The sequence below is a fragment of the Populus nigra genome, chromosome 7 (assembly GCF_951802175.1).
Source record: "Populus nigra chromosome 7, ddPopNigr1.1, whole genome shotgun sequence".
Lineage (NCBI taxonomy): Eukaryota > Viridiplantae > Streptophyta > Magnoliopsida > Malpighiales > Salicaceae > Populus > Populus nigra.
In genome coordinates this window covers 3,420,604-3,446,099 of record NC_084858.1, presented here as the reverse complement: position 1 = coordinate 3,446,099, position 25,496 = coordinate 3,420,604, and the positions used below count along the sequence as shown (strand labels likewise).

The 25,496-nt window shown below is 37.6% G+C and overlaps 1 protein-coding gene and 1 pseudogene across 1 annotated transcript in view; both read right to left on the bottom strand.

The window, feature by feature from the left end:
• Positions 1 to 21,382, bottom strand: part of LOC133699383 (structural maintenance of chromosomes protein 3-like) — a 38,462-nt pseudogene extending 17,080 nt beyond the window's left edge.
• Positions 21,383 to 22,615: 1,233 nt separating this feature from the next.
• Positions 22,616 to 25,496, bottom strand: part of LOC133698627 (wall-associated receptor kinase 2-like) — a 58,946-nt gene continuing 56,065 nt past the window's right edge. The window contains exons 3-4 of the mRNA XM_062121619.1: positions 25,239 to 25,388; positions 22,616 to 24,014 (exon numbers count right to left, since the gene is read on the bottom strand). Coding sequence (XP_061977603.1) covers positions 22,861 to 24,014; positions 25,239 to 25,388 — 1,304 coding nt within the window. The 3' untranslated portion in view covers positions 22,616 to 22,860. The remainder of the gene's footprint in view (positions 24,015 to 25,238; positions 25,389 to 25,496) is intronic.

Sequence of the window (25,496 nt, the reverse complement as noted above, 5' to 3'; positions counted from 1 at the left end):
AGTAGTATTTGCATGTGAAAAATTCAGATCTTATCTTGTTGGCTCACCTGTTATTGTTTTTAGCGATCATGCAGCGTTGAAATATCTTCTTTCTAAGAAGGATTTTAAGGCTAGATTGATGCGGTGGATTTTGTTACTTCAAGAATTCGATATCACAATCAAGGATAAGAAAGGCACCGAAAATGTTGTCGCGGATCATTTGTCAAGATTAACAACTGATTCGAGATCTGACATCACACTAATTAATGACTACTTTCCTGATGAATCTTTACTTTCTGTCTCTACGATGCCTTGTGTCGCGTGTCAAAAAAAATCTGCACGCGGCGTCGGCTGGCGATTTTTCTTTTGTTGTTTTGCTTGATTTGATTTGCTTGGTTCGTTGGAGTCGCCACCTAGTATTTAACTGAAGGCTACTAGGAAACCTGATGTACTGGTCTTGTTAGAGATTCATGGGAAAGGAACTGGTTGTGGTTAGGGAAGGTATTAGCACCCCTAACACACCCTACCTGAGGTAAGCTGCTTCGTGGACTTGATGTGTTTTTAAAAATAAAATTTTAACACAATTCTAAGGCTTTGATAAATCAGTTATTAGTTCCCAAAATATATGTAGATACATGTTCTACATTTTCATGGAAAATACAACATGATTTTATCTGTCCTTTAGATATTTGTGCATATAAATTAAAATATTAAATTTATTTTTTCTTTTGATGCAATAACATACATAAAAAAAAGTACAAACACACACATCTTTTACTATATTTTTCCTTTTTTCCTTTTCTTTTCTTTTTCTTTTCTTTGTTTTTTTTTACATACACAATACAAAATACAAATTCAAAACAACTAAACAAAAATTACAATAATAGCCCCAAAACAATATGAAATTACAGGGAAGCCCTCCTGCAGGCCGGAACAGTGTTAAGGAAGGTTTCTGGACGCAGGAACAGTGGCGGCGCGTCTCCCCACGCGCGGCCGCAAAATCATCCGACGGGGGCTCTATTATAGCTTCCTCCCCTCTTCACTTTCCTTGACGGTGGCAACCTGCAAGAACAACCGCAAACGTAACAACAGTTGATTTTTCTTTCACTGTTTTCGGATTTGCTTCTCCCCCTTCTCCTTTTCATATCTGCTGCATCTCTGCAAGTTTTTTCTTTTTGTTTCCTCTTCTTCTGTTTCAGGTGGCCGGTTGCATGACCAAGGATTGCCGGTCTGTGGGCGCTGCTCGGTTGTTGCTGCCGCTGGAGGCTGTTCGGCCGGCGGGTTCTATATGGTCAGCCGGGTGAAGCTGCGATGGAGAGGGGATGGCTGTCCGATCTTCAACTCCTCTTGGCAGATCTAGTGGGTGTCGATGCTGGTGCTGTTGCTGATGGAAGGAAATGCTGGAGGCGGCTGTTATGGTGTTCGGCTATGAGAGGAGAGGCTGTGGCTGAGGGGAAGATCGGTGCCGTGGGTAGATGGCGACGGTGAAGAGCTAAAATGGCAGGGGGTCCTTGGCTCTGTTCTGAAAACAACAAACAAGGACCCCGGGGGACGGCAGCTTTTCTGTTGGCTGGAAGAGGGGAGCTTGGTGAGGTGAGGTGAGGGCTATGTGGGTCTGTCGATTGAAGGGAAAAATAGAGGGGCTAAGGCTGGCGGAGCAGAGGGAAGTGGATGGCAGCTGTGAAGGAGAAAAAAAATTTCAAGCTGGGAAGGGAGACGAAGGGGCTGGTCTTCGGGTGCCTGGTTTGTGGGGGATGGGGAATCAACCCCTGTGAGTCTCAGCTGGGCGAGGGAGAAGAAGGCAAAAAATTCCAGCCAAGGGAGGGCTGGCGGCCTAGCGAAGATGCAGCAGAGAATTAACTCTCTTCCTCTCTCCCCTTTTCATACGTTAGGTCTGCCTATATGAAGGAAAAGGGAGCAGCGGGGAAGGAAGAGGGACCAGGGACCAGGGACCTGTTGCCAGCTGCTGTGGGGAAGAAGAAAAGCCAAAAGGGAGGAGCCTCCTGTCGGCTGGAAAGTGAAAACAAGGTGGGGCTGCTGTCTAGGCTCCTCCCCTGATTTTCAGCCGAAAGAGAGGGATCAAAAATGGTCTTGGACCCGGGGGGAGCGGCTCTTCGGCGCAGTGGGTGCAGGGGAGAAGAAAAGATATTAAGTTTTGCCCCCCTTTAATTGTAAAATTGCCCCCCCTTTAATATTCAAAATTCCCTATGCATAGGCAAAATATTGTTTGAGCCTCAAAATTGATTCTTCAACTTTCTTTTTTTGTAAATTTGATTTTTCTTAATTTTTTTGTATTTTTGAAAACGAGCAAATCAACGTCGACTCAATGAGGAAAATCAATGATTTTAAAATTAACGCGTTAAAAGTTGAACGCGTTCGAAAGACCTTTGAAAATTTAAATTCTTTTTAGACGACGCTGAAAATGCTAAAAATGATGCAAATGTATTAAGAATGTATTTAAAATGTATTTTTTGGGTTTTCAATGCTTTTCGCTATTTTTGGATTTTTTTTCTGAAAATTTATTAAAACATGGGTCAAAAATTGGGTAGCAACACCTTGGTTTGCTAATATAGTTAATTTTCTTGTTTCAGGACATTTGCCAGCTCATTGGAGAACCCAAGACAAAAGAAAGTTCTTGAACGAAGTAAAGAACTTTTATTGGGATGACCCTTACTTGTTCAAATATTGTCCTGATCAAATATTTCGAAGATGCATTCCCGACAATGAGGTAAGTTGTGTCATTAAATTTTGTCATTCTGAGGCATGTGGGGGTCATTTCTCATCAAGAAAGACAACTGCAAAAATCTTACAATGTGGATTTTATTGGCCCACCATGTTCAAAGACACGCATGCATTTTGCAAAACTTGTGAAAATTATCAAAAGCTAGGATCTATTTCAAGACGTCACATGATGCCTTTAAATACTATTCTTGTTATTGAAATCTTTGATTGTTGGGGTATATATTTTATGGGTCCATTTCCTCCATCATTTGGTTTTGTGTACATATTAGTCGCAGTAGACTATGTTTCAAAATGGATAGAGGCAATTCCAAGTCGTAACAATGATAATAAAACAGTGATCAAGTTTTTGAACGAAAATATTTTGAGTCGATTTGGAATCCCTCGGGTCATGATAAGTGATGGTGGAACACATTTCTGTAACAAGCCATTTGAGTCTTTAATGAAGAAATATGGAATCACACATAAAGTTGCCACCCCTTATCACCCTCAGACAAATGGACAAGTAGAACTTGCTAATAGGGAGATCAAACAAATCTTGGAAAAAATAGTGAACCCTAATCGGAAGGACTGGTCTTTAAGACTTAATGATGCACTTTGGGCTTATCGCACTGCTTTTAAAACATCATTAGGTATGTCACCTTATAGGTTGGTTTATGGAAAACCTTGTCATTTGCCTGTGGAACTTGAACACAAAGCTTATTGGACTATTAAAGCTTTCAATTCAAACCTGGATGATGCTAGCCATCTGCGTAAGTTGCAAATAAATGAGCTTGAGGAAATAAGAAATGATGCATATGAAAATTCAAAAATTCATAAAGCAAGAATCAAAGAGTTTCATGATAAGAGAATCTTGAGAAAAACTTTGATGTTGGTCAAAAAGTTTTGCTTTATAATTCTCGACTCCATTTATTTCATGGAAAGCTAAGATCCAGATGGAGCGGTCCATTTATTGTGAAACATGTGTATCCTTATGGGGCCTTTGATATTGAGAATCCAAAGAATGACAATATTTTTAAGGTAAATGGACATCGTTTGAAAGCTTACTTTGATAATTTTCCTAGTGAAATTGAATCCATTGGTTTGAATGATGTTGTATATAAAGGTTGATTATATTGTTTTTCTCACATTGTTTTTGTGTTTCTTTTTGGTGTGACTCTTGTTTTGCTAGTCTTTCTCCAACCCCGGTCAAATGGCGGATAACGGTACTCCGTGACTCTTAAGTCGGTTCTTTCAGTTTCCCATGATAACTGATATTTGTGTATATATTTGTTCAATTTCTTATTCCTTCTCTTTTCTTTGCATCTCTCCTCCACTTCTCTTTCGAAAAATGGACACCACTCTTGAAAAATTGAAAAAGTATTTTCCCGCCCTGCATCAGAATGCGATTACAAAAATTTACCATGCTAGGTGTGAAAGATTGAGGTTGTTAATGAACCATGGAATTCCTGAAGATATTCGCTGGCTGATTGAAGCAAAGGTCCGATTATCAGGTGAGTCTTCCAATACTTTTATTTCATACATGCCTGGAACAGGTAAAAGCACTTTTGCAAAGAAACGTCATGCAAAACGACTGAAAGTCTGTCACCGATGTGCCAGATGGACTTGTAATGCAAAATGTCATTCTTTAGGAATGGTATCTATAAACCGTGAAGATAATTTATTATTATTGTTGTTGTTGTTGTTGTTGCATTGTTATTTATAATTTATACAATTAACCTCTCTATGGTTCGACCCCGGTCTTGCCGGGTTATTTATTACTTCGACACTCCTGCACTTGGGAGAAGACATCAATCTTTTGGTCGTGTCAGTTCGTAAGACCGAAAGGCATTACTACAAATTCATAGTGTCCTTCATGTGTGCGGAAAGCTGTTTTCTGGATGTCTGACTCCTGAACCCGAATTTGGTGGTACCCCGAACGTAAATCCAGTTTTGTAAAAAACCTGGCACCATGCAGTTCATCCAAGAGCTTGTCAACAATCGAAATAGGGTATTTGTCCTTCACTGTTATGTGATTAAGTGCCCTAAAGTCGACACAGAATCGCCACGTTCCATCTGCCTTTTTCACCAACAAAACAGGAGATGAAAATGGACTGTTGCTTGGACGAACTAAACCGGATTCAAGAAGTTCTTTAACCATCTTTTCAATCTCAGTTTTTTGATAGTACGGGTACCTGTATGGACGAACACTAACAGGTTCGTTGTTGGGTTGAAGTAGAATCCGGTGGTCATGTGAATGATTTGGTGGCAAAGCTGTCAGTGTGTCAAAAACATGTGCAAAGTTGTCAAGGACTGCTACGAGATCACTGGAATAGGTGGTAGTGGAGTCCACATGCTCAGTCATAGTAATCTGGAGAAACAACCCAGTTTGTTGCAAGTTAAAAAGGTCCTTATTAGATAAGGCCTCCAAACCAGCACGACCAATGCCCTGAAACATGCGTTTGGTGCCCCCATCTGTGAAAGTCATCGTGAGATTTCGGTAATCTGTTTCAATTGGACCAAGAGTTGCAAGCCATTGAACCCCTAAAACCACATGGCAAGCAGCAACAGGTAAGACATAAAAATCAGCAATGACCACATGACCTTGGATGAGTATGGAAAGAGCAAGACACCATCCTCCACAAACAATCTTCTCACGATTAGCCACCATCACTTGAAACGTCTTATCTCGAATTTCTTGTAGCCCGAATTGAGAGACAATGGATTGGTCGATGAAATTATGTGTACTTCCTCCATCGATCAACACTGTGACATCCTTGTTCTTCAGTTTTCCCAGTATGCAAATGGTCTATGGATGCTCAGTTCTAGCGATGGCATGAAATGATATTTCTGGAAAAGATTCCACAGTTGCAATGTCAACGGTGCAATCATCACTGGTATCGATTTCTTCTGGTGTGGAATCTTCAATCATAAATAGTTGTGGCCTTTGACAATGATGCCCTGGTATGAATTTTTCATCACAATAGAAACAAAGGCCCTTCTCACGTCTTTCATGAGCTTCTTGGTTTGTTATCCTTCTAGATGAGGATGGAGCGGTGGTGCTGACTGGTTTGGATGCTGGTGGTGGTCCCAATACACCACTGTTGGTGGTTGGCAGAGGACGAGAAATGGCAGGTGATCGCACAAAAGAGTTACCTTTTCGTTGCAGGAGATTACGTTCCTCCACCAGGCGAGCAACTCCAATTGTGTCTCCTAGAGTCTTCGGCTGTTTAATTTTGACATCCAGACGGATATCATCCCGAAGTCCTGCAATGAAACATCCAACCAAGAATGGTTCTGGTAACCCATCCACATGATGTGATAGCCCTTCGAAAGCTTCTTGGTACGCTGCTACTGTTGTGACTTGTCTGCAACGAGTTAAAGCTTCAGAGGGATCCTCATACTCAGTCGGACCAAAATGTTGGAGGAGTGCTGCTGTAAATTCAAGCCAGGTGAGTGTGCCCTTGTACTTAGTCAGCCAACGGTGCCACTGCAAAGCTAATCCCTCCAGGTGGAAGGAAGCGAGTTGCACTCTTTGATCATTCGCAATGTTCTGAACTCGAAGAATTGCTCTGCCTTATAAACCCAACCTGTTGGATCATCACCACTGAATTTTGGAAATGACAGTTTGAGCTGTTGATGACTCCTGTCAAAACCAGTACTTGTAAAGGAACAAGCAGATGCTGGTTGTCGACCCTTTTGGGAAGTTTCTCCCTTGGTGAAAGAATTGACATCTTGGATAATGGTTTGTTGATTGGAACTGTGACGTAATGACAAAGTTTGTAATTCACTGATGGCATTTTGGAGGTTTTGGAGGGATGAGGTAACTTGAGTCATATTGGTGTTCAGGAGATCGAAACGAGATTCATGTTGGGTTTTAAGAAGATCAAATTGAGATGCATGCTGAGCCAAGGCTTCAGTGACCTCGTTGCGAAACTCAGTATTGCTTTTGTTTCTAGTCTCCATGGAAATGAGAGGCTCTGATGCCAATTGATAAGTGTAATTTAAGAAAAGAAGAAGAATTGGTAGAATGAGAAACAGAGAAAAGAGTTTTGCATAATTAATTCATATTTTTCCTTACACTTCAGATGACTTTTTTATAGCCAACTAATGAATGAGTAAAAACAACTGATACAATGAAATGGAAATAATGGCAAAAATAATGAGTGCATGATTCCCACACACATTCTGCATATAACGAAAAGCAGGGCACTAACCCCACTAATTATTTGCATCACTTAACACTAACTAACTGTGACATGTCAGCACATGATCCACGAACGTGGTGCATGTCGTGGTTGCATGGCGAAGGTGGTCTGCGAGCATGTTGTGGTTGCCTAGTGAAGGGTCTATTGCACATATCACTATTTCACTGATTGTGTTTCCCCTTGCCCTGTAAATAAGCATGCCCATATTCTCAAGTATAGAAGATGCTGGGGGCAATATACTTTTGCTCACCATGTTTACTGAAAGGCAACATGACAAATAAAAACTAGATTTGCATGCATTTCATGGAGAAAAATATTTTTTAAAACCAGCTGAAATCCTAATCTTACAACTTTTTCCATGTCAATAAACAGAAAGTGAAGTAAAAAGCTATTTATTATCCAATTAGGGACATCTAATCTGTCCTTTTTTTATTTCTATCTCCTTGTTTCTGCAAAAAAAAAACACATAACTGAGCGACAACAAATACATACCTTTATTCACACCAACATATTTCACAACCCTTCCCTCTAGATCTGCTTCATGAGGTCCATCATGGTCGTAATTATTATCTATGTTATAAACATCCTGCCAAGATACCATAAAATTTATAGAACTATTTCAACAGCTATCTAGATTGACCACAAATGTAAGACATGAAACTTTAAAATGCACTCATATTGTTATCTCAAAATTTCAACATAAAAGACTAAAAAAAAAATACTGACTAAACTTGGAAAACAATAAAAACACAAAGGAAGAATGCCTAGGCATTGCATAAGAGTAGCAAAGGAAAAATGAACAATAGGAGGAGATAGAAAGAACAAATGAAACTAAGACTTAAAAGGCTATTTTAACGAACCTTTTTCTTCATCATAACCAAATGGCCATGACCACCTTGCACAAGTTCAGAGAATACTTGGCGGAATTGCTGAGCAACCCCTTTGAAAGTGTTTTATCGTTTCATCCTTCTACTTATCTAAAATAGATATAAGTAATAGAATGGTTAGAATCTCAAAATACCTTTCTTTTTAGAAGGTCTTCACTATATAAGGCAGACTGCCAGTTATAAAAGGAAACTTAAATCTGCACATGCTAATTACCTAGAATGATTTTAAAAAGCTATACATGGTAAGCTAAATTTACTTTTTTATTTATAAAAGTATATACAACCTAGATTAATAGCTATTATTAATGGAAAAGAACTGTCGCACGTCAAAAATCCGCGCGGCGTCGGCTGGTGATTTTTCTCATTATGCATTTGCTTGAATTGGTTCGTTGAAGTCGCCACCTAATAATTTATTGAAAGCTACTAGAAAACCAGATATACTGGTCTTGTCAGAGATTCACGAGTAAAGGACTGATTGTGGTTAGAAAATGTATTAACACCCCTAACGCACCCTACCTGAGGTAAACTACTTCGTGATTTTAACGTGTTAAAGTTTTAAAATTTTATTTTTTCATTGAATATTAGAAATACAACTTACATATAAATTAATAATTCTTGACCATGATCCAATCAAAATATTAAATTCTTCTTTAATCTTTGCAATTTTATCATAAATAAAAAACATCCATAAAAAAAAAACATACAAACACACACATACACTTTCACTATATTTTTTCTTTTCTTTTCTTTTCCTTATCTTTTTTTCTTCCATTTTTACAAAATACAAATTACAAAAACTCAAAACTAAACAAATATTACATTAAACAATTCTAAAATTCCAAAACAGCCATTCAAAAATCCATAAGAGTGCTGGGACCAGTTCTGTGAAGCCAAAGGACAGCAGGAACAGTGGCGGCGCGTTGTTCCACGCGCCACCGTCACTGGCGGCGCGTTGTTCTACGAGCCACGGTTACTGGCAGCGCGTGGGTTCACGCGCCGCCGTAAGAAACTCCAGAAACAGGGGGGATCTGGATCGACTTCTTCTTCTCAGTCTCCCTACGCCGGCGGTGACCTGCAAAGCAACCGAAAACACCACAGGCAGTTGATTTTAATTTTTCTTTCTTTTTCGGATCTGTTTCGGTCTTCTCCTTTTCAGATCTGCATCACTGCAGATCTTTTGTTTGTTTACATCTTCTTCTCCTTCACTTCAGGTGGCCGGCAGTTGGGCGGCGCTGCAGTGTTCCGAGGGCGGCGGTGAATCTGAGGGGCTGTTGCTGATGGCTGAATGGAAGGGAGGCCAGATGGTTCGGTCTGTGAGGGAGGAGCTCGGCTGCTGCTGTGATGAGCTCTGTTCGTTGGCCGGTTGCTGTTGATACGACCGGAGGAGACGAAAATGTGGCGGCTGTGGCTTGGAGAGAGAAGGGAGAGAAACTGTGAGCGGGGAAGGTGAAGGTCTGTGTGCAGGGAGGCTGAAGGGTGAGGCTTGTGTCCGGCGGCTGAGGAAGAAGAAAATCAAAAGGGAGGTGTTCGGGGCTGCGTTTGGCTCTGTTTTACTTCTGGCAAAGGGAAGGGGAGACGCTGGAACCGGCTGGTGGTTTCGGTCAGCTGTTGTGGGGAAGACTAAATCAAAAGCCTGGGGGGGCTTCGGTGTCGATGGAGACCGAAGGGGAAAGAAGACGCCGCTGAGGGGAAGCCTTCGGTGCTGACAGGGGGTTTCTTTCGGGTTGTGAAGTGGGGAGATCGGGGAAGATGGAGAGGTGGTGTGGTTTGTTGCTGCTTATGCAGGGGAGATGCTGGAGAGCCGAAAATGGCAGGGGCTGTGGGAGAAAAAAAATTCAAGCCCTAGGAAGGGGGGCGACCGGCTTGGTAGAGATAGATTTTAGGGTTAGGTTTTCTCCCTTTTTTTTGTATTTTTCTTTTAAAATTGCCCCCCTTCTCTGAATGTGTTGAGAAGACCAGTATTTATAGGTAAAAATATTGCTATATTTTCAAACTTGGTCCCTCAAATTTATTTTTTTTGTAAATTTGATTTTTCTTTATTTTTTTTTATTTTTTGAAAATGAGCAATATTAACGTCGACTCGATGAGGAAAATCAATGATTTTAAAAATGATGCGTGAAAAGTCGAACGCATTCGAAAGACCTTTAAAAATTTAAATTCTTTTTAGACGACGCTGAAAATGCTAAAAACGATGCAAATATATTAAAAAAAACATATTTTTTTGGATTTTCAATGTTTTTTGCTAATTTTGGATTTTTCTGAAAATTTACCAAAACATGGGTCAAAAATTAGATAGCAACAAGAATATTGAGAGATAATACATTTAGATTGCATGAAAGATTGGAACTCATGAGACATATATTCTCTACCCGAGTTGGACTGAAATTTTTTAACAATAGCTGAAAATTGAGTGTCAACAAGAGCTAAGAACAGTTTGAACAGATGAAATTTTTTTGATTTGTTTTGTAAGAAATACACCCATGTATACCTGTTGTAGTCATCAATAAATGTTACGAAATATTTGAATTGCTTGTACATGAGAAATAACAAGATTGATACCCTAGACATCATTATGAATGATCTTAAAACTATGGGTGGCTTACTTCCTTCAGAAGGAAAGGGTAAAGTCTTACTTTTTTCAAGTTTACAACACTACCAGAAAATCAGAGAACACCAATGGAATTACCGACGGAATATTTTCGTCGGAAATTTTTAACGACGGAACTAATTCCGTCTCAAAATCTGTCGGTATTTACCGACCGATATATTCCATCGGGGACACGGTCAGTATATATCGACGGATTAAGTCCGTCGGTATATGCCAATCGTCTCGCCGACGGCCGAGACACCTTTTTTTGAAAGTTGCAACGACGTGATGACGTGGATTTTTTCAGACGATTTTACCGATGGAAATACCGAGGGATTCAAACCCGGATAGTCGTACAACGACGTGGCACTTCCACCTGTGGAATCACCGACGGGTATGCCGATAAAAAGTGTTCGTCGGTGATTCCATCGGTAAAAGCTAGTGTATACTGACTCTGCCGACATTCTCTTCCTTTGTTTCTCCTTCTTCTTCCCCTTCTTCTTCCCCATCCCACCTCTCCCCTCCCAAATTGCAGCCAACCACCCATCTCAACTCTCCCATCTTCTCAACATAAGCACTCAAGTTTCTTATACTTTTGTACGTGGTCACAACATTTAAATGTGAATTTTATTGTTTTTTTAGTATATGTATTTTGTTAACGCATGTACTGGTTTGATTGTTATTTGTCAAAGAAACTTGTAGTATGAATGTATAATTTTGTAGTTGTTATAGTTTGTTTTAGATTTTGTCAAATTATATTTGTTTGTAAATTGTTGAAATTTTGTTTGAATTACACCGAATTAGATGTGTTATGATGAAATAAATAATAGCTTGTTTAACGGGTCTGTTTTAATTGTTATCAATTGTATTGTGAAGTTGTGATTTTTGTAAATTTATATATGTATAAATTTGTATGTATGAATGTTAATAATTGTTAATTGATAATGAATATTTAACATAAGTGCTTTTTTAGTTTGTTGGATAATTGATAATAAATATTTAACATAAGAAACCAATATTTTTTTTTACGTTTTATAGAGATTCAATAGAAGTCATGGATGATCATTCATGGATGTATCGGGACTCACCCTAAGGATTGCGGAGGATGGATTATTGTAACGGTGTTCAGGGTTTTATTAATTTCACAACATCTATCCCGAGGAATTTTACTGATAGCGGTATTAGGTGTCCATGCAGGAAGTGTAAAAATTTAAAGTTTCTGCATCAAGATGTTGTAACGATGCATCTTCTAACCAAAGGGTTCATGGAGGATTACCTGTGTTGGTATGCACACGGAGAACTATTTGTTCCTAATAAGAGCATGGTTGAAAGGGTGGTCGGGTCAACTTCTAGTGCTAGCAACATGCATGAAGTTGGAAATGAGAACAGTGATCCTTACAGGAATATGGTTATGGATGCAATGAGAATGAGTGGAGGTAATGTCAATGAATATCCAATTGTAAAAGAAGAACCTAATGCAAATGCAACAAGGTTTTTTGATCTGTTGAAAGATTCTGACGAACCATTATGAGATGGCTGCACGAACCACAGTAAATTATCGGCCGTAACACAGGTGTTCACCATCAAGTCAGATCACGGGTTGAGTGAGGCCGATTATGACAAGATTATCGAATGGGCGAGAAGCATTTTACCTGAAAGGAACAGGCTGAAAGAGAACTTCTATGCTGCCAAGTCCATGATGAAACCCCTCGGTTTAGGATACCAGAAAATTGAGATATGCCCTAACTTCTGCATGTTATACTACCTTGAAAATGCTGAGCTGACCGAGTGCATGCCATGTGGGCATTCCCGTTACAAACCCAAAACTGGTAGAGGAAAGACTCTCGTGGCATATAAAAAACTTAGATACTTCCTAATCACACCTAGACTGCAGAGGTTCTTCATGTCACCAAGGACTGCTGAGCACATGACATGACACCAATCACATCATGCAGTTGATGGAGTGATGGTGCATCCTTCTGATGGTGAAGCCTGGAAACACTTTAACAGTGTGCATCCTCACTTTTCAGCTGAATCAAGGAACGTGCGTCTTGGGTTGTGTACAGACGGATTCAACCCATTTGGGTCATTTGCTGCTTCTTATTCTTGTTGGTCGGTCATACTGACGATTTATAACTTGCCACCGGGGATGTGTATGAGGCCGGAGTTCATGTTTTTATCTATGGTCATACCAGGTCCGAGCAGTCCGGGTCGGAATATAGATGTTTGTCTTTGTTCGTTGATTGATGAGTTGACGCAGTTGTGGTCCTCTGAAGCTTTGACTTATGACATCTCGAGGAAACAAAATTTTGTTATGAGAGCGGCTTTGATGTGGACTATCAATGATTTCCCAGCTTATGAAATGGTTTCTGGTTGGAGCACGCATGGAAAGCTAGCATGTCCATACTGTATGGAGAACAATAAGGCATTCACGCTAACAAACAAGGGTAAAGCTTTTTTTTTATTGTCACCGTCGCTTCTTGCCGCCGAATCACAGGTACAGAAAGAACAGAAAGGATTTCTTTGTTAGCAGAGTTGAAAAGGATGTTGCACCCCCGCGTCTTTCCGGTGAAGAATTGCTTGATGTTGTGTCAGAGTACGGTGACATTGTGTTTGGTCTCCAATCAGGTAAGAAGAAGTTTCATGGTTTTGGTTTGACCCATAACTGGGTGAAGCGAAGTATATTTTGGGAGCTTCTTTATTGGAAGACCAATATTCTCCGCCATAACCTTGACATCATGCACATTAAAAAGAACATGTTTGAGAACATTTTCAACACCGTCATGGATGTGAAGGGAAAGACAAAGGACAACATCAAGGCTAGATTGGATGTAGCGCTATTCTATAACCGTAACAATATAGAGTTGGTTTGTGATGGGTCACAGGTCGCAAAACCAAGAGCAAGCTTCGTGTTAGAGAAAAACGCACAACTACTAGTCTACAAATGGCTTAAGAGTCTGCATTTCCCCGATGGACATGCCTCGAACATATCAAGGTTGGTTAATACGGAGGAATGCAGATTATATGGAATGAAGAGTCATGACTGCCATGTGTTTATGCAAACACTCATCCTATTAGCTTTTCGTGATTTGTTGCCAAAGGGGCTTGGGATGCACTAACGGAGATCAGTCATTTCTTCAGAGATATATGCTCCAGCAAGTTGAATGTTGATCACATTGAGAGGCTTGAAACGAATATCGTGGAGACAATATGCAAACTTGAGATGATATTCCCTCTATCATTTTTTGACTCAATGGAGCATCTACCTGTACATTTACCGTTTGAGGTAAAAGTTGAAGGACCGGTCCAGTATAGATGGATATATCCATTCGAGAGGTTAGATATTACAGTTGCTATGTAATTCATAATTAAATGTTTTTTTATTGATAATTTTTTATTAATTCTATATATATATATATGGAGGTACTTGTTCAATCTTAAAAAAAAAGATTAAGAACAAGGCGCATATTGAGGTATCAATATGTGAGGCCTATATTGTTGAGGAGATCTCAACATTTATCTCATACTATTTCGAACCTCATTTGAGAACGAGGATCAACCGTGTTCCACAGCATGATGATGGTGGTGAAGAGCCTTCAAGTGGGAACTTGTCAATATTCTCCAATCCTGAACGACCCACACCTAAAAATGCCATGATAGGAAGATATTTGTCTGAAATAGAATTCAGACAAGCACACAATTATGTCCTATTTAATTGTGATGAGCTAAGACTTTTTATTAAGTAAGTAGATGTTCGACATAAACTTTGTCAATAGTGTACTATTTATGTTTTGTGATACCATAAACTCATATAATTTGGAACAACCTTGCAGGCAACATCGACGATACTTACTATCTAATAACTCACAGCTGACCGAATCTCAGATCTTTCAATTACAAGATGAACAATTTGCCACATGGTTTAGAACACATGTAAGTCCAATCACAAACTTATTATCTCTTGCAATGTAATTAACTGTACGTAAATATTACATAATATCTGTTTATTGATTAATGTTGTATTTAATATACAAAGTTTATCAAATGGGAGGTAGTGCTGCTATTTCACTGTCTTTACTAAGCCTGGGCCCTGAAAGAAAAGTCAAGTGCTATAACGGGTATTTTGTCAATGGATATGTCTTTCATACTGAAGAATACGGGCATGGAAGAAAGACATACAACAACGGTGTTTGTATTAAGGGATCGACTTCTAGTGAGTTTGAAGTTGACTACTACGGTAGATTGGAAGAGGTCATCGAATTGCAATATCATAGCGAGCAGAATATAGTGTTTTTATTCAAATGCTATTGGTATGACACAACTGATAGAGGAATTAGAGTAGATCCTCACTCTAGTCTCGTTGAAATCAACTCAAAAGCTAGACACCGCAATGTAAACGATGTCTTTGTTTTCGCAAAGCAATGCCAACAAGTTTATTACACATACACCCCTTCCTTTAGAAAGGACCGATCAAGAGTTGATTGGTTATCCGTTTTAAAAACAAAACCCAGGGGTCGTGTTGAGGTTGTTCAGGATGAGAACAAAGACACAAGTGTGATAGATGAAGTCTTTCAAGCTAGTGAGTTGGTTGAGCCATACCAAGTTGCTCTTTCGATTGACTTAGAAGAAAAATCAAATTTTCATGTTTTCGACGACTTGTTGATGCTGACGCAGAGGAGTTGAATGTCGTTTTGAGCTCTACTAATGGACTAAAGAATGTTGATGAAGAAGATGATAACCACATTGAAGAGTGTGATGAAGCTGATGATAACAATTCAATTGAGGACGAAGATGAAAATTATGACTAAACATGTTGTAAAGCCTTATTTTTATAATGTAATATTTTGGAACATGAAATATTTATTCTTCTTTAATTGTCAGCTCCTGTTATTGTGCTGTGTGTGCTGTAAGTTTGCAATTCAAGATTTTGTGCAGGAGGATAGACAAAAATGCAGGGAGAAGCTGCGGAAATATTGACTGTTTCACCGACGGATTGGTACCCGTCGGTATTTTACAGAGAGTTGGAAAACAATTATGGACTTGTGCCACAATTTCCGACGGATTCACCGACAGACTGCTAACATTACTGACGGGTACACCGACGGCTTAGTACCCGTCGATATTTTACAGAGAGTTGGAAAAAAATTACGGACTTGTGCCATAATTTTCGACGGGTTCACCGACGGACTGGTAACATTACCGACAGGTACACTGACGGATTGGTACTGTCGGTATTTTACAGAGAGTTGGAAAAAAATTACGAACTTGTGCCATAATTTTCGACGGATGCACCAACAGAAATCGCACATCCCGAAGCGCAAGCCTGTCAGAGGCGTGGTCGGTCGGCACGGTTACCGACGGAATTGTCGGCAACACTATTTCTGACGGATCAAAAAAGTCAAGCGATATTTTCGAAATTTTTGGTGCAAATTTCAATTTATTACCGACAGAAATTACCGACGGAATTTAATGCCACCGACAACAATTAATGTTCCGTCGGTAATACCGTCGGAAAAATTGGTATATAAAACCCCCCCTCCCCCCATTTGGTTCATTTTTTCTCTCGGCTCTCATCTCTATTTCTTCTCCTCTCCGTTTGAGTTTAGATTTTGAAAGAGATTTTATTGTTTTGGTGGTAGTTTTAAACATATTAAAAGGTATGTAATCTTTTTTCTTTATCTTTGTTTTTTTTTATCATTATTTTTTTTGTGTTCTTTGTTTTGTGAATTGTTTGTAGATAAAATCTAAAAATCAACACACTATTAAGGTAAGTATTTTTTATTCCTAAATTTATTTTGAATTAATGTAGTGTTTTTTTAGTTTTGTGTATTTTTTGTTTTGTATTTAGGATGTTTTGTGTAGTGTTATTTAGTTTTTTCATTTTATTTATTAATTTTAGGATATTATTGTTTTTATTGCAATAATTGTTATTGTTGAATTTATGTTTTAAATGTGAATTGAAATATAGAATTAAATTTAATTAGTTTATATTAATTTTAGGATATTATTATTTGTATTGCAATAATTGTTATTGTTGAATTTATGTTTTAAATGTGAATTGAAATATAGAATTCAATTTAATTAGTTTATATTAATTTTAGGATATTATTGTTTGTATTGCAATAATTGTTATTGTTGAATTTATGTTTTAAATGTGAATTGAAATATAGAATTAAATTTAATTAGTTTATATTAATTTTAGGATATTATTGTTTGTTATGTTGTTTCTTATTTTGATTACTTTTAATTGTTATTTATGAATTTGTATTGATGGTAGTTGAAAATATATAGACGTTGAATTTCTATAGATGTTAAGTTGTATAGAGTTGATTTTGCAATATTTATAGGTATGAAAACTGTGAGTAGTCTCTAATATAGGGGAGGTGCTGTCGAATTTTTTTTAGTGATTGAATTGGTATAGATATTAGGTTGTATATATGATGTTGCTGGAGATTATATGGATTGTGGTTATTGTAAAGATTGTAGGTTTGAAAACTGTGGGTAGTCTCCAGTACAGGGGAGGTGCTGCCGAATTTTTTTTAAATAATCAAAGTTAATTATGTAATAATTTGTATATATTTGTGTAGATGCGTCGAATAAAATCTACAGCACGTCGTCAGCAGATAGTTGCAGCTAGTTCTTCTAGCAGCGAGGATGACATCTCCTTAGGTGCTGATCACGGAGATGCATCTACGCCACCTTGTGATGCTGCCTCTTCTAGTGTGGTTTCACAACGTAGAGGTGGTGTGCCTTCACAGCGGGGTCAATTCACCCGCAAGTACCAGACACAATGGAAGGATGACCTCTCAATGTAAGTTTGTTTAGGTTTTAGTTTTTTTTTATACTTATAACATAATTTATGAACAACTAATTATTTTTTTATTATTTAATTTTAGGTTCACAAACATTGAGGCTGCCAGGACAATTACATTGGCGTTTAAATCATCGATGGAGATTTCATTGTTTCGATGGAGATTTCATTGTTTCAATGGAGTCAGGTCTCCAGACATCCTGAGTGGAGACCTAATATTGATGCCTGGTTTCAGCGATTTCAGGTAAGTGTTAATTTTTAATTTTCAGTTTATTTTTAATAAATAATTTTTGTAATTTTATATCTTGTACTATTTTTATTTTCAATGAATTATTTATATATACAAAATAAATTTGAGTGGGATAGCGCGGACAACATTGTTGTTAGGAGAGTATGGGAGAATCACGCGGCAACTAGGTAATATCAAAAATAATATTTATTTTTGATTTATAATTTTATGTTCTAAATTCTAATTAGTTACTATGGAAGTAGGTTGCATGATTTTTGGTATGACACCCAAAAAAAAGCGAAAAGATATGCGAGGGACAACAGTCTTGAAGGATGGAATGAGGTGACGGTTGGGTAGGAATTCAAACCACCATTCATCCCGGGAGATATATGGGTGGCATATATTGAGCATGTGACGTCTGAGCGGTTCTCACAGCGCTTATAATCCGGAGTCGTCAACCGGAACCGGCAAATTCATGGTTTGGTGACCACGCACACCGGCGGCTCCGTCCCGTTCAGCTCACATGCGAAGCGGATGGTAAGATTAATTTAAATGAAATATATCGTTAATTAATTTGTTGTTGCTTATAAATATATTTAACTTGCAATTTTTTTTTCCTTATAGGCTACATCTCTTGGACGTGAGTCGAGTCCAATGGAGCTATTTGAAGAGACGCACGTGCGGAGTCAAGACCGCCAAAAGGGGGTGCAGCAGTACGTGGACAACCGTGCTCAACATTTTATGGTATGTTCGATCAATCATTTTATTTCGAAAGTTATTATTTTCTTGAATTGAATATGATGATTTTTTTAAAAAAAATTCAGGAGACCTATAAATAGCCGGTTCAGAGAGAGATATGCGGACGATCCTTTGAACCATTCATATTTTGATCCGGATTTGTGGATGGAGGTCGAATCATTTGGTGGACCCGATAAAAATCGGGTCTACGGGCTCTCCAACACTACGGCCGAAAAATTGCGGTCGGCCCGTAGTGTCTCAACCGTTGGGAGCTCTCCATCAGTATCGAGCACCCAGTTAGAGGAGTTCTTAGCCTTGAAACAACAATATGAATGCCTCTCGACAGATTATGCTCAGCTCCATCAAATGGTCATGGAGATTAGATCAAAGATGGGTGATGATCCATGTGCTGCTCCTTTTTTACCGTACAGTCCCGGCAACAACCAGCCTCCTCCTCCACCTCCAGCTCCGCCACTATTTTAATTAGTTTAATTTTGTTTTTTTAAACATTAAATTTGTAATGAATATTTCGATGAATATTATTTAACATTATTTTTACATTTTTAATGTTTAATGCAAATTTATTTGGTTATTAAGTTTTTTTACTGTTATTAAATAATTTTTTAAAAAATATTTTAAATAAATACCGACGGCTTTACAGAGGGAATCAGGCCGTCGGTATTTTATCGAGAGTTTAAAAAAATTTACTGCCGTGCCACAATCACTGACGGATAAATTCTATCGGTATTTACCATGACTTTTACCGATGGACGTATTCCTTCGGTAATTGACAAAGACTGAAATATTCACCGCCCATGCCACAATCACCGATGGATATTCCGTCGTTCATTACCATTGAAAATACAGACGGAATTATTCCGTCGGTAAATTGGTGACGGGAATTTTTTTTGGCGCGCTTAGTCGTCTGTAATACCGTCGGTGTTCCATCGGTCTTTGGTTTTTTTAATTACTGACGGCATTGGCGACGGAATGAGAAATTACCGACGATCATGCCTCCGATGGACTCATTCCGTCGGCGAGGCCGTTGGTAAAAACATTACCGATGATTTTCGTTCCTCACACCGACGAAATTAATCCATCAGTAAAACAGTTTGATGGCATAGTGCAAGTTGCACAATCAGAAAACATAGTATAAGGAGAATGCTCTTTATTATTCAATAAACCATATTTCAACAAATAAGATAGAACCTTAGAATGAGGATGACCAAGGCGTTTATGCCAGACTTCATTTGACACCCTAGACTTATGACAAAGTAAAGACATAGCAGGGAAGGAAGGTAAGCTTCGTCGAATAGGTCGTTGTAGGTAAAAGAGACATTCATGCTTAGGCCCTTCACTATCAACTGTCTTGACATTTGATCTTGCACAACACAACTACCATGAGTAAAGTGTGTACATCATAATTTTTGTCAACAAGCTGGCCAACCGAAGCTAAATTCATAGATAGTTTAGATGACATAATTAAGAACATCTTTAAAGGAAAAAGATATATCACCAAATGCAACAATGGGTAGAACACTATCATTGGTTGTTTGAATATGTGAAAAGCCACAATATTCTCTGACATTACTTAGACCATGGAGAGAATTGGTCATATGATTAGGTGCACCTGAGTCTAAAATCCAAGATGAAGAACCAGTAACTTGAAAACCCAATGCTGAAAATGCACTCACAATCATTTCTTGCACCATTTCTCAAGTTATAAAAGGTGCTGCAGGCTGTGAACCAGTAGAAGTACGTTGCAGCATGCATAGCTGGTTGTAAGTCACTAGTAACAACAACATGATAGACCTTGTTGGAGCGTGAAGGACGAATAGTACAGTTCTTAATAATGTGCCCTTGCTGCTTGCAGTAATTACAGAATTTTTTAGGACAATTAGGGGAAATATGACCATATTTCTTGCAACTATAGCACCATGTAGTGCTCATGTCACGACCTTTCCCCTTGGCATGAGCAGCTTAGGCAACTAAGACAGTATTAGAAACAATACGTGACTACTCCATAATATTTTGAGTATTGAGGCATTGTTCCTCACGTAAGAGTTCTCCGAAGTAGGTTTCCAAAGTCGGAAGAAGATCTCTATTTACTAGAGAGGCACGAATAGATTCAAAGTCAGACCTCAATTTCATTAGAAATTGATCTCTTTGGATGGTTTTGTGTACGTGTTGTACTGTTGTCAATCATGCCTCCAATCCTACTATAGAGATCGTGGCTATAGCAAGGTCAAAATAATCATTCCACAAAATCAGAAAACCAGAGTAGTAGTTTTGAACTGATAGATCCCCTTAAGTATAGTTAGAAATGGCTAACTCAAGTTGGAAGCGCCTGGCATTGTTCTCTTTCTAATAGACTTGCTTTAGATAATTCCATTTAGCCTTTGCACACCTACGAGGACGTAGAGGAAGAATAAGATGTGGCTCTATAGAACCAAGAATCCAAGACATGATTTGATTATGTTTGGCCTCCCAAGCAGCCTTGTCGGCCACAGAACTTTCTGCGGTAGATCCATCTTTGATGCTTCCATCTATATGTCCCCACAACTCTTTACCTTCGAGAAAGATATCTAATTGAAACTCCCATGCAGCATAATTTTTGCTAATGAATCTGATACAAACATTATTTGACTTCTCTATAAGTACTGAGGCTATGATTGAGAAAACTAGGGCTGAGAGTTCTCAGAGAAAAAGCTTTGATACCATAATATAATGGTTAGAATCTCAGAATGCCTTTCTTTTCAGAAGGTCTTCATTATATAGAGCAGACTGTCAGTTATACAAGGAAACTTAAATTTATACATGTTAATTATCCAGAGTGATAAAAAGTTATACATGGTAAGCTAAATCTATTTTTTTATTTATGAGAGTATCTACAACCTAAATTAATAGCTATTAACAAGGCATAATTTATGGCTTTCTATTGACAATAAGTTCTCTGATTCTATGCACAAAAGCATTAAAGTAAAAACATAATCTCATTGAAGTAAATATACATAAATTATAATCTCATATTAAAAACAGTAAGTACAACAGAAGACGTTTAAGCATAAAATTCAATACCATATATAGTACCTCGTCACCTGCCTCAAGTTCAGCTTGCCTTTTTTGGAGTTCCTCTCGTTGCTCTATGAAATTTACTTATTGATCTAATGCCTTCTTGTTTACATGACTGAACTGCTGAAATTGCTTATTGCACCTATGAAGCATTTTATGCAACTCTTTCACACTCCTCCATTTATACCTTCATGTTCCAATAAAAAAGAGCATGTCACTTCTCAAAAGAAGAATGCTTAAGTGGAAGCGTGCAAGCATGACCTATCTCAGTAAGTACCGAGTACATGTCGAGGCAAGACCAAAAACACGATCTTATAGGGCTTCAACATAGACATCAGCCAACAAAACAGGCAGTATAAATAGATTAAAAACCTCAGGGGTTTAAAGTTGATTACAAGACATAATAGTTTAAAAATACATTAAAATCCATAACGAAAAACTGAAGCTCAGACTAGCCATTTATCACATAAAGAAACAATGAAGCAGATTCACAATTTAGAGAGAAGACATAAGTTTCAAAAGAATCTGATGACAGTGGTCCCGATTTCCTAATTTTCTTAGAGTATTCCTCCTATTTCGCAAGAAAAATACTTCTTTTGCTCAATAGTTGTTCCAATTCTTTGACCTCATCTTGAAGTGTTTTTTCATATTTATCTTCCAAAACCTGGAAGCACAAGTTGTCATCTTAGCTGCAGCAACAAATCCTAAAGATCAACAGTCTCTAAAAGATTACATTTACCTTTAAATATGTCATTTAATCTTTTTTCTCCTTTGGTTCCTCCTTTAATCTATCTATCCTGCTAGAAACTCCTGGAAGAATGACCAATCAAAAATTCTTTTTATAGTGAAATATTAAAATCAAGTTTCTAGAAAAAACTCAAAGCTCACTTTTGAGATCTTTTGTTGTGACTTCAGCCAATGAGTTAACATCGTTCAGTTCCTGCCCCTTCAATTTAGTTTCACCATGTAACATTTTAGACTCCGCAAAGGATATTATGTCTTTTCAGATTAGTTGTGAGATTAGTCTCTAGCTCTGCTTTTCTCGTTTCAGTCTATGTGATGAAAATTGCACATTCATGTGAAACAATACATATACTGTCAAGGATACTCTACGGTTGCTTCTCAACAAGGTTGAGATTTCTTACTCGAATCAATTCACGTTATTCAAAACTTTAAACTTGCCAGAGATCAATTCACTTGACCCAAAACCTGAGATCAACATGTTGAATTTAAAAACTATGGTTATAGCTGCTCTTGCAATGGCTAGAAAATGATGGGAATCTTTGTTTTGGTAAGAATTCGTATGCTATGGAAATTTGAGCTAGCTGTGGAGCTTTCTCTATCTGTGAATGGAGGTAAACATCATTGAATCTGGTTTGATTAGGAAATCAAAGGTACTTATCAATTTCTTTTTGAGAGAGTATATTAATTAGTCCTGTAAACACACAATTTTTATTTGAACATAGGTGACAAAAGAAAAGGAAAATCTGGATTCTTGAAATATGTCAAGCTTCCAAGTTCCTGGAAAATTACTAGAGACAATAACTCAAGAACATCCATAGCCATAATCTACAATTTATTAATGGAGCTATCTCACTTATTGAATGTTGGAAACTGATTGTGGTCTGGCTTTAATTGCTGTTAGTGTAGTTCTCAATCTGCAATGATATCACAGTCTGGGATTGATCCATGGGAGGACTTGCATTCTTGCAGAAAGATTGTGATGATTCGCCTAACAAGTGGTCTGTTTCCTCGCTATTTTCATGAGCCAATGATTTCTGATGAAGAGCTTTCAGCTTAGCAAGCTCATCGGACACTTCCTTCATGGTTGGCCGGTTTACTCCCATGCTATGTAGACATCCTTTTGCAAGCTTAGCTACAGCTTCTATCTCATCCATATCACCTTCATCAGCTGTCTGGAAATCCAAAATTTTGAAGAGATGATTATTTTCCAGTGCTGAGATGAAGTGTTGAATAACGTTCCGTTTCTCTCCAGACTTGGAAATGGAGTTTGGCATCTCTCCTGTGAGAAGCTCCACAAGAACTACCCCAAAGCTATAGACATCACTTTGAACGGTTAAAATACCTGTCATAAGATACTCAGGATCCAGGTAGCCTAGAGTCCCTTGTATTTTTGTAGCTAAGATATTGGTTTGGCCAGGAGACATCAGCACCGAAGCTCCAAAATCTGCTACTTTTGCTGTGTAATTATTGTCTAGAAGTATGTTTACTGACTTGACATCTCCATGAATAACTGGAGGGTCTGCCAGAGAGTGCAAATAATCAAGCGCAAGAGCAGCCTCCGATGCTACCCTCAAACGATTGGTCCAGGAAGCCAATATCCGGGAACCTTTGTCGTGGATGTGCTTGGAAAGAGTTCCATTTGAGATGAACTCATAGACCAGTAGTGGAACTTTGGTCTCTAAACACAGGCCCAAGAGCTTTACCACATTCTTGTGATTGACCTGTGAAACAATGCTCATTTCCTTTTGAAATTCCTCATTCATCTGAGCTTTGTCCACCCCTTTGGACTTCTTGACAGCAACCATTGTATTATCTGTTAAAACTCCCTTGTAAACAAAACCAAAACCACCCTCCCCGAGTTTCCGATCATCAGCATAATTGTTGGTTGCCTTTACCAGCTCTGCCTCACTGAAAATCCTTACTCGTTGATTCTTTAAAAATTTTCCCCCGTTCTCTTTGAAGTTCTTCTCCTTTATTCTTTTCCTGCAGATCATGTAGAGTAGCAGACAAATAACCACAAGGAAAATGCTTGCGCCAACAGCTGCAAGCAAATGTCAAAGAAGGACGTTACTTTCAAAATCAAATCAAGGGAAAATATTTATTTACTAACTTTTTACTATTGTAATTGATCGAAAGCCTCCATGAGCTTTGTTATGTTAAAATAACTAAGAATAAACACAAAGGTAGGATAAAATTTTCTATAATCTATTTATTATGAGAGTTTAGTTTTAATTTAAATATAAATAAAGTATATATAGTTTAAAGAAAGTATTATTTTATTCTTAATAAATAAAATTATATAAATATTATTTAATATGTTAATCCAACTAAATTCCTATGTTTTATTTTTTAATTTATTTTAATCCCTCCAACTATCAAGTCAAGTTAAAATCAAGCCTTCGTTAGCCTTCCGATCAAAAGCTACCTCAAATGTCGTGGTCTCCTCAACACCAATAGCAGCCAGAAGGAGAAGAAACGAAGCAAAGCTAAAACAATTGATTGAAGAACACGAGAGAGAGAGGCTTTTCTTTTTAAATCAAACCATTAATTTATAAAAAGAATTAAGTTTAACCCCTTTTTCAGTTTTTTTGTTTGCAAATCATGTGATTCCACGTGTCTCATTTAAGTAATTTTTAAAGGGAACCTTATGATCATGAAAACCCTGTACACTTTATATATGCCCTGTATGCTTTATATATATATATATAACCTTCATAAATAAATAACTCTTATTAAATAATATTTTTTGTTTAATCCCAACTTAAATTTGAAGTTTAAACAATATATCTTAATTAATTAATTAATTTTTATGGTTTGAAAAGATATTAATTTATAATGGTTTAATTGTAGTTTATAAAATCAAAAACTTCAGACCTTTTTAATTACTAATTGATGGCCTTTGAGTTTTTCAAAAAACATGAGAGTATCCATATCTCTTTTCTTTTTTTTTACGGAAAATATCTTCAAAATATGTTCATGCACGAAAATTGTTAGTCTAAGTGCAATAAAAAAACAGGCTATTCACATTAGAATCAAGGGATTAATTTGCAAGTGTATTTTAAAATATATATATATATATATATGACTTGAATTATAGATCCAACTAAAATAAATAAGCTAATTTTAATTTAATTCGATAAAAAAATTAATAATAGATGAATCAACATCCCATTAAATATATAAAAATAAAATAACATAAAAAACTAATCAACCGGAGTTAGCTGAATTTCTATGCTTACAAGAAAATGCAAAGAAAGCCAATTACCTGCAATAATTTTGTCGATACCACCTCCTTGACAACCTGTTTTACCATCACCATACTTGCCACGTGGACATCGACACTTGTAATCTCCAATCACATTCTCGCAAGTACCTTCTTTACAAGGGTTTTTTAAAACCTTGCATTCATCTATATCTGTTGTAAATGTTAAAAATATTAGTGGAAAAAACCTGAATATACGAATTCAAAAAAAAAAAACTATAAAAAACAAATAGTGCCGAATAAATAGATAATGATTTGCAA